The following is a 10,982-nucleotide window of genomic DNA, read 5'->3' as shown; positions in this document are numbered from 1 at the left end:
ATATAACATAACATTTGTAAAATGAAATATTTATATTATATTATGGAACTTTCATACATGAAAACTTCATAAAATATTTAACAAAACTCTTATCAGAGAATTTGTTAATTAATTACTAATTAATTAATTAAGAGCTGGTGGCCAATGAGGACAATTCTTTTTGCATTTATCCATTGAATCATAACACAATAAAGGTGTTAGAGTTGAATCACAACACCATTTGTTTATTGTGTATTGAAAACACTTTCCAAGGTCAATAAGTATCCTATCTTTTCTCCCATATTTGTTGCTCAATTTTTCACCTGCATTAAAATAAAAGATAGAAATGAAAACCAATATATATATATATATATATATATGTATGTATGTATAAATGATTAATTATGAAAAATAAACAAGCCAACATACATAAATAAATAGGAGTTAATTTAATTTTATTTATTACTAAGTATTATGATGAGATGGACATGATTCCTCCACTGATCTCAATCAGAAATTTCAGGTTCAAATTAAACTCTAATTAGGTTATAGCAGAGGCAGATTCAGGATTCTAAGTCTTTGGGTGCCAAGTAGACTCATCGATTAAATCAACCGAAGACTTTAAATTTTGAATGAGAACCAGTTTATGGTCAAGGCCCCTCTTCGACCAAAAACTATATTATTTATATATGATTAAATTTACTTTTATGTATATATAATAGATACTGAACTTCTTAGATTAGTTCGTGTGTTTACTTCTTTAGATTTTTAACCTCCTTAGAATTTTTTTTTGGCTGCATCAACTTCTTACTTATTTATCTTTCTTTAAGAGGCAAAAAATTGTGACTTTTCACAATATTTGACCTCAATTTTGTGTATAATTATTTTTATGTTTATCAATATCTGGACAATTTTTTTTTTAATTTGATGGGAGAGAAAACAAAACTTATTCATCTTTTAAATTTTATATCAAACAAATACTAATTAATTAATGAGAAATAACTAATAAATTAAATTATTCAAAAATAAATAAATTAATACAAGTCAAAAACAAAATAACTAAAAGCAAATGAAAAGAACATAATTGAATTTATATAGCAAACTTAACAAGTTGGCTTTAAAAACGAATGAAAAGAGCATAATTAAATTTATGTAGCAAACTTAACAAATTGTTTTTTAAAACAAATAAAAAGAGAATAATTGAATTTATGCTAAATTTAAGACAACAACAAGGTTTGAACCCACATCCCTTGGGTGGACTAGATGACCATGTACCAAGTACCTCTTTATTTCATTAGGTGGCATCTGTTTTATTTCTATACATTCTGTATATTTGTACTTATATATATATATATATATAGAGAGAGAGAGTTCTTATCGAAGTTTGCGGGTGGCGTGGCACCCTCACGAGGCTTAATAGATCCACCCCTGCTTATATATATATAGAGTTTTTGTCGAAATTTGTGGGTGGCGTGGCACCCTCACGAGGCTTAATAGATTCGCCCCTGGGTTATCATGACAGAATCAGAATTTTCATCGAGAAAATTCAAAATATAAAGAAGTAAAAAAAATAAAAAAGACAAAATATTCAACAACTATTATATGCATAAAAAAAAGAAATATGAATTTTCTTAATTATACTTACATTGATAAGCAGGAAAGATAACAAAAGCAAGTAGAGTGAAGAAAATAAAGTGCTTAGTGATGGCCATCATTTTCTCAAGAAATTTTGATTTTTTTCATGTGAAAATTATTTTGAAGTGGTTGAATAAAACACATTTTTCATTGATATTTATAGAGGGGTTGAATATTGAAATCATTTTTTTTGGGGGATAAGATCATTTTTTTGGTCAAGTGAAATTCTTATTAAATATTAATTTTCCCTTCTGGATTATATTAAATATCATTTTATTACTTAAAATATAATGACATTTTGCCAATTCTAATTTTGGAATAGATTTGGTAAATTTAAGATTATCTTAATAATAAATTATTTGAATATATTATTTGACTAATCATTTTCAAAACCCTTATAATCTTGTAAGATAATTGAGTAAATATTAGGACAAGTAAAATATAATGACATTTTTTTGGTCAAATGAAATTCTTATCATCAAATATTAATTTTCCCTTTTGGATTATATTAAAGATCATTTTAGTACTTAAAATATAATGACATTTTGCCAATTCTAATTTTGGAATAGATTAGGTAAATTTAAGATTATCTTAATAAGAAATTATTTGAATATATTATTTGACTAATCATTTTTCAAAACCTTTACAATCTTTTAAGATAATTGAGTAAAATATGAGGATAAGTAAAATATAATGACATTTTGCCAATTCTAATTTGGGAAGAGATTAGGTAAACTTAAGATTATCTTAATCATAAATTATTTGAGTATATTATTTGACTAATCATTTTTCAAACCCTTTACAATCTTGTAAGGGAATTGAGTAAATATTAGGATAAGTGCATTTTTATTATGTTTCTCAGTGTACCTCAATTTTACTTTCAATTTATAGTTTTAGAACTTTCTCATTCTTCTTTTTAAATTAGAAAAAATAATTTTGTCATTTAATTGATACAACATATAAAATTTAATGACTTAAGTGAAATAAATATTAGTTTTATGACTTTGTTGATACATAATTAAAAGTTTAGTGACAAAGGTGACCAGGTTAATTTAACCACATCAAAATTCATCAATAAAGGTTGCACTGGAACTGTAAGTATTCTTTCATTTGTAACCAGAAATTTCGGATTCGGGTGCCTTTGTTAAGGAGCATTTTACTCTCTGATGTGAAAGTTTCCAGTCGGAAGCAAGAGTTTGTCAAGCCCAAATGTGTGTACCAAATATGGATGAACGGTAGAAAAATCCAAATTAATTAGTCGAGGTATGTGATTGCATTTGTTAGGGAGCGTTTTACCCACTAACGTGAAAGTTTCCAACGGGAAACAAGAGTTATTCGAGCCCAAATGCGAATATCAAAAATGGATGAGTCGCGGTAAAAGTGATTTTTCACAGGGCACCTGTCGATGAAATTTGAGTGAAACTAAGTGAAGGTTCAATCAACTGATATCGAAGAATCAGCGGGTGAGTTGTAGTTAAGGGGTGAAATACCACTCGTACCAAGACCTACTGGTTCTCCCTAAAATGTGTTAAGGCACATCAGTTGATTGGACATGTAGGGGTAAAACACGGTTTCGATGCTGACCGCAGAGCAGTACCAAATCTAAGCAAACCCTGAATACTACATATGAACTCAAAATAACATTGGCACGAAGTATTTTACCCTCCCCACCCCACCCCCACCCCGCAGACACAACATGAATAAAAATTTAATCGGTGTTTGCAGTTGCCTTTCTTAGGGAACGTCATACCCCTAATGTGGGACTTTCAAATACAAATCTTTATTTAATCGGAGTACATAGTTGCATTTATTAGGGAATGCCCCTTTTTTTTAACTCCGAAAAGATTTCATTTTAAGGTTCGAAAGGGTTTTTATTATTAAAGTGACAAAATAAAGATAATTTGTTTCGAAAAGGACCTTTTACATTCAAAACTCAGAGTCGCCACTTGGCATAATCTGGTGTGCCAAGTCATTGGAAAATTCTTTTCAAAACCATTTGACTCTTTAAACTGGTTTGTGAATAGAGATTCCGGCTAAGGAATTCTGTTGACCGAGGGGAAGGTGTTAGGCACTCCTAGATCCCGTGGTTCGACCACAGTCGCTTGGTGGAGCAGATCAGCTAATTTTAACACTACGAATGTACAAACCACACAAAACACGTAAAACAATCAAACAAACAAACAAAAAAAACTAATCAAAAGTACAGTGTCCAGTCTAATTTATACAATCCAAAATAGAAAAATGCAAAAATAAATCCTATCTAACCTACACTAATACTAACTACGATCCCGTGCTTTACCCGATGCCTCGGGCCTTCCTCACGAACGTCTTCCGCCAACATAGTACGTCGGGGCATTCCCCGGTGAATAAATACATTGTGTCTCGGGGCATTCCCCGGCTAAATAAATACATTTGAATTAAACACGATGAATTAGAAACCAAACATTCACACGCACATTAAACATTCAAAACATTCAATAAACACATCACTCCTAAGTTTTGCCTACCCAAAGCGACATTTGCCTATCCATTTCAACATATCATAATCCTATCACATTCCAACAATATTCATGCTCATTACGAATTAAACAAAACAACAATAAACCAAAGTTAATCTAAATTCAACTTTTTATCAATTTCTCAATTCCATCACCAAACAACCAATTTCAATTCTCAAACAAGATACCATTTCAACAACCATAATCAAGCAAACCAACCACGAGTCAAAATAACACCAAATATAATAAACAATGAATTAAAAAGAGAAAGAGAGTAGAATTGAACCTCAATTTGAACCTTTCAAACTCAATGATATTCGAATAAAGAGAGTCCGCACCAGAAAACCTCAAGCCGAACTTTAACACCAACAATCCAACTCAACACTGAGAAATAATGACGCGTTCTTCGTCACTTTTCACCGACACTGTTCACGAGTTACTGTTCATTTCGTTACTGTTCACGCTATTACTATTCACTGGCACTATTTATGCCGGATTCCCATTCTCCAGACTCTTTTTCTCTCTCGATTTTTTTTCGCGCGATTCTCTCTTTCTCTCTCTCCCTCGTTTTTTTTTTCTTGTCAGGAAGATGATTTGGTGATTGTTGTTATTGTGGAGAAGATGATGATGAAAGAATGAGCGCCCCCTTTTCTCCTTTTAGAATTTTCCTTTTATTTTTTTTATTTGGTTTTTCTTTTTCTTTATTTATTATCCTATGTGGAAGCATATAATTGGTGGCTTGTGGGAATAAGTGTGTGGCATGTGGAAAAGTTAGTGTGGCATGTGGAAAGATGAGGGTGACGTGTGAAAAAATGAGTAAGGTGTGTGCCTTTTGCATGTATCCAATGAAAAATGAAAAGTGAGATGTTGGGGTGGCATAGTGAGGTGGCAAAGATGCTATGTATTTAATTATTTTCAATTCTTTCTTTTTTTTTGGAGGAGGGGGGGGGGGGGGGAATTATCAATTAAACAAAAGTATGGTAAGGTAAATAAAATTAAAATAAAATAAAAATGATTAAAATATTTTCGAAAAAGAACAAAATTACGTGTCTACACTTTACTGTCCAATGTGAAAGTTCTCAGTGTAAATTCAAGGTTAATCGAGCCTTAATACATATACCAGGTGAAATGAGAAACTAAAAATAAAACACATCAAAATTCATCATTGATCAATTGAATTGTATTATTGAAAAGTACTTTCTAACTCACTTAGCTCCAACACCAACATTTCCCAACCAAAAAAGCAAAGGAATTTGTGACAAAGCCATCAAGATCAAAAGGTAATTCCTCTTTGTTGAATGCTTCTCAAAGCTTCTAACTTCACCAATTAGGATCCTCTTCATGGTCTTTATCAAGAAAACCCCCATACAAAAACATTCAAAAAATGTAACTAAACAAAATACATAATCCCAAATGATCCTACATATCAAAATGATTGATGCATTCACAAAAATGTAGCCACCATAAGCAACAATATCAAGAAGTGGCACTTCTCCACTTCCTAATGAGTGTAATGTTGCTTCAAGTAAGAGGACTTGCAGAAGCCAGCATAGCAAACCTGTTGTGAATTGCACACCTAGTGCTTCTGGACTAAACCTACAATGAATAATACATCGAGTTTTTATGCACTGATAATGTAAACGAACTTTTACGCTATAAGGTCACTTAGAGGGGCGTATAGCTAAACTTGGTTATAGGTTGGTCAAATTCAGTGGCGGAGTCATTACATGGTCAAAAATATTTTTACGTATATATAGTAGATGTTGAACCTCCTTCGACTAGTCCGTTTATTTACTTCTGAACCCCTCAATGAAAATTCTGACTCCGCCACTGGTCAAATTACTGATAATATAAAAGATCTTTTATGCTTTAAGGTCACTTAGAGGGGCGTTTAGCTAAACTTAGTTATAAGTTGGGTCAAAATACTAATAATATAAAAGAACTTTTATGCTATAAGGTCACTTAGGGGGGCGTTTACCTACACTTAGGTATAAGCTGGTCAAATTACTGATAATATAAAAGAACTTTTATGCTATAAGGTCACTTAGAGGAGCGTTTACCTAAACTTAGTTATAAGCTGGTCAAATTATTAATAATATAAAAGAACATTTGTGCTATAAGGTCACTTAGAGGGGCGTTTAGCTAAACTTAGTTATAATTAAGCCGGTCAAATTAATGATAATATAAAAGAACTTTTATGCTATAAGGTCACTTAGAGGGGCGTTTAGCTAAACTTAATTATAATTAAGCTGGTCAAATTACTGATAATATAAAAGAACTTTTATGCTATAAGGTCACTTAGAGGGCCGTATACCTAAACTTAGTTATAATTAAGCTGGTTAAATTACTGATAATATAAAATAACTTTTATGCTATAAGGTCACTTACAGGACCGTTTACCTAAACTTAGTTATAAGCTGGTCAAATTATTAATAATATAAAAGAACATTTGTGCTATAAGGTCACTTAGAAGGGCGTTTAACTAAACTTAGTTATAAACTGGTCGAATTATCTTATAAATATTATTTTGAGTAATTTACACATTTGGTAAATGTTGGAAGTGCTTATAATTTATAAAAATCAATTTCAACATCTAAAAGTAATTTCTAAATGTTATACCAAATTTTATACATTTTTTATATAATTATACCTAATCTATATCGAATTTAACCGATATCGGAGCACTAAAACATTGGCTATATATTGGTCTGCTCTTGAAATTTGATATGAGATCATGATCTCGATGAGATTGATATTCGAATCTTTCTTCTTATAGCGTAATGATTTGACACCACAAGCGGGACCAATAAATTAAAATAGTAAATGCACTGTTTCCATCGTGAATTATAAATGAAATTGATGAGACACACCCGAACTTAAAGGGGGTCCTATTACTCCCGGAGTGTGTCTCAGTAATTTCATTCATAGTTCAGGATAGAAACAATGTATTGTTTCAAATTAAAATATACTGATAATATAAACATTTTTTAAAAAACTTACTTGGTGGTAATGCCCAAGAAGTAGCCAGCAAGAACCAAATAAGTACCAAAAGCCATCATAGGGATATATAAATCAGGTGCATTTATATCATGAATTGGAGGTTTAAATGAAAATTCTCCTCCAGAAATATCTGCAGCTCTCATCCAATGTCCCTAAAACATATTTATTAGAAAAATTTAATTATATATTAAGATTTTTTATTGTTACTTATACAAAGACAGATTTAAGATTTGATGTTTATGGATTTCTACAAACACCTCAGGTTAATTAATAGTATAGTGGTAATTGACATCACAGTCTATAGTTACATACATAGCACAAACAACACAAATTCTGACAGTTTGAAGTTTGGTTACAAAAAAAATTGATATTTTGCATAATTACTAAAAATTTCAATTTTGGGTCAGTCAAGATATATAATTAGCTCCTGATATATTTTTTTTTGATTTTGAGTCGGTCAAGACACATAATACATCCAACGAAAATATATTTTTTCCTTTTATAAAGATACATAATTAGTTTTCGATTTAATTTTTTTGACTTTGAATCTGTCGAGATACATAATTAGTTCTCGATATATCCAACGAAAATAAAAATTAGTTAGGATTTTTATAATTACTTTATAAGGATGAAAATTTGTGTAAATATGACTAAGGTGTATATTAATGTTATTTTTCCTACATATATACAAGATATATATATGGACTAATTGTGTAAATATCTTTTACACTCCAAATATATATAAATTTAAACACTCAAAAAATGAACTAATATGTAAAATATTGTTGAATTTACCTTGTGAAGAAATGGAAACAAAATCACCTTCAATTTATTCTTCACATAATCTTCATTCACTTGAAAATAGTATTCTGGATTGGAAATGTATCTGCCAATCTATTAGTAAAAAAATTAAAATAAAAAAATTCAGCCAATAATTTCCTCCAAAATTAAATAAACAACATCCACATTCTAAAATTTACTATTGGAAAAAGTGTTATATAGTCTGTTTAGTCAATTTTTTGAAAGGCTAAAAATTAAAATTAGTAGTAATTTCTTTTTTCATAATTTGCCATGTAAAAACACTTTTTGAAAATATCCATCAAATACAAATTACTAATAAAAGTATTTCTTTATATAACAATCATCTTTTATAACAACACTTCATTATAACAATGAAGTCTTTTTTTTTTTTAACCGACTTTTATATTACTATATTATATTATATTATACATTCTCCATAACAACAATTTGCTATAGCAACCAAACATATCTAGACAATCCACATCATCAAGGGCGGACCTAGGTTGAAAAAATTGGTGCGCCAACATCCGTTAAATCCGGCGCAGAATAAGTATAATTATATAAAAAATGTATAAAAATTGGAATAGGATGAGAAAAAAAACATTCGTGAAACTAAAAAGCTAGTTGGGTGCTTTAATTTTCATGCGGAACGTTGAAGCTCTGGGTGCCAATATACATGTATGAACTTTCCGAACACCTACGACTCTAAAATTTTGAGTCCGCCACAGCATATCATATAAAGATCATATTTAACTATACTTTTAAAATAAAGCTGATTTCAGAAGCTTGACCAAACAAGTTATAAATTATAATTTTAATTACATATAACAAAAAAAGAATTCTTACATTGCTTTGAACATAGGAAGAACTTGAACCTAATATTTTTTCTCCATAAGCACCAAGCTCATTTTTTATAATATCAGATCCAGCACCATATAATAAAACATTTCCAAATGATGAATCAATTTGTTGAGAACAATTTTTTGGTGTGAAAATCCTCTTGTGATATTGTGATGTTTCATACATTGTTGACCCCAATATTAATATACTACAAAAAAAAAAAAAAAAAAAAGAATTAGCCACGAACAATTTCTATCGCTAAACAATAAAAAAACATTGCTAATTTTATTTAATGAAACGAAATATTAATGTAGATGTGATTATTAGTTATTACTAAGAATTCAGTAAATATTGAATTTTGAAATGATAATTTTAAAGTACAATGTAAATTAGCATGAAGAACTTTTAAAGGTTAAATACTTCAAATTTAAATTATGAATCTGTCTCTACACGAAAGAACCTAAATTTCAAACCTCGACTAGCAAAAAAGCTCAATATATAACTCTCACCGGTGGAGGACGGGAGGCTTCTAGATGAGCAAGCTTTTGAAGACGAGTTGTACGTGAAACCTTACATGAATTCACACCGAAATGGAAGAGGAAAGTGAAAAACTGAAGTCCAAAATGGATAATATACGCGTAAATTAAAAGTTAAGTAATAAAAATTCTACTTTCATAAAATCATTTTGTCATGAAAAACATAAGTCAGATAACGAAAGGAAAAAAATTCAAAATTTAGAACATCATAACATGAGTGACTAGTAATTTCATACCTTTTGTTGCTCTTTGTTATGGTATTATAAGAAGTTTACTCAAAACACCATGAAAACTTTTAATACATTTTCAAAAGGAAATACTATAAACATTATTATTACTTTATTTTTTAAAATTTTTGCATGGTATGAGATGGCAAAATTTTAGATGGTACGCAACCCAATGTGACAATTTAATTAATTTTTAAATAATTAAAATTAATGACTGAAATTGCAGTTGTGTATTTTAATGAAATGAAACTATACAAATACCAATATGTATACGTGACTTCTTTTGCAGTATAGTGTTAGGTCGGTATCTCTACTATATTACCTATGTCTGCAAGCTGTGGACCATACTACTTATTTTCCCAATACATGATATATTAAACGCGAAGTCAGGATTTTAATTTTATGAATTTTAAAACGAGGGGTTAGACTTGTAGGGTAGGAGTGTTGTCGCGCTTTCGAGGGATTAGACTTGTAAGTATTTGTCGTTATATTTGTCGTAGTATCGTAGTTCTTGCTTGTAGGGTAGGACTGTTGTCGTTGTACTAGTCGTAATATCATAGTCCCTGCTTGTAGGGTAGGACGGTTGTCGTGCTTTCGAGGGATTAGACTTGTAGGTATTTGTCGTTGTACTAGTCGTAGTATCGTAGTCCCTGCTTGTAGAGTAGGAGTGTTGTCGTTGTACTAGTCGTAGTATCATCGTCCCTGCTTGTAGGGTGGGAGTGTTGTCGTGCTTTCGGGGAATTAGACTTGTAAGTATTTGTTGTTGTACTAGTCGTAGTGTCATAGTTCCTGCTTGTAGGGTAGGAGTGTTGCCGTGCGTTTGAGGGATTAGACTTGTAAGTATTTATCAGTGTACTAGTCGTAGTATCGTAGCCCCTGCTTGTGGGGTAGGACTGTTGCCGTGTTTTTTTAGGGATTAGACTTGTAAGTGTTTGTCATTGTGTTGGTCGTAGTATTGTAGTCCCTATTTGTAGGATAAGACTTGTAAGTATTTGTTGTTATGCTGGTCATAGTATCGTCAGAGACGGAGCCAGGATTTCAACTGAGGAGGTTCAATATTCAAAGAAAACTTAGTCGAAGGGGGTTCAACACCTACTATAACCACATAAAAAATAATTTTAATCATGTATAAATAGTATATTTTTTCGTCGAAGGGGGTTCGGCCGAACCCCCTAAAGGAGGCTAGCTCCGCCTCTGAGTATCGTAGTTCCTGCTTGTAGGGTAGGAGTGTTGTCGTGCTTTCAAGGGGTTAGACTTGTAAGTGTTTGTCGTTGTGTTGGTCGTAGTATCATAGTCACTGCTTGTGGGGTAGGAGTGTTGTCATGCTTTCGAAGGGTTAGACTTGTAAGTATTTATAGTTGTACTAATTGTAGTCCCTGCTTGTAGGGTAGGAGTGTTATCGTGCTTTCGAGGGGTTACACTTGTAAGTGTTTGTCGTTGTACTAGTTGTAGTATCGTAATCCCTG

General features: G+C 31.1%; 1 protein-coding gene across 1 annotated transcript in view; it reads right to left on the bottom strand.

The window, feature by feature from the left end:
- Positions 1 to 5,317: 5,317 nt before the first annotated feature.
- The window catches only part of LOC107876329 (protein YIF1B-like), a 19,215-nt gene continuing 13,550 nt past the window's right edge, over positions 5,318 to 10,982 (bottom strand). The window contains exons 2-5 of the mRNA XM_016723275.2: positions 8,760 to 8,961; positions 7,908 to 8,006; positions 7,113 to 7,264; positions 5,318 to 5,708 (exon numbers count right to left, since the gene is read on the bottom strand). Coding sequence (XP_016578761.2) covers positions 5,318 to 5,708; positions 7,113 to 7,264; positions 7,908 to 8,006; positions 8,760 to 8,961 — 844 coding nt within the window. The remainder of the gene's footprint in view (positions 5,709 to 7,112; positions 7,265 to 7,907; positions 8,007 to 8,759; positions 8,962 to 10,982) is intronic.

Source organism: Capsicum annuum, chromosome 7 (genome assembly GCF_002878395.1).
Source record: "Capsicum annuum cultivar UCD-10X-F1 chromosome 7, UCD10Xv1.1, whole genome shotgun sequence".
NCBI classification, from domain to species: domain Eukaryota; kingdom Viridiplantae; phylum Streptophyta; class Magnoliopsida; order Solanales; family Solanaceae; genus Capsicum; species Capsicum annuum.
The sequence above is the reverse complement of the archived record's forward strand: the minus strand, read 5'-3'. Positions and strand labels throughout refer to the sequence as shown.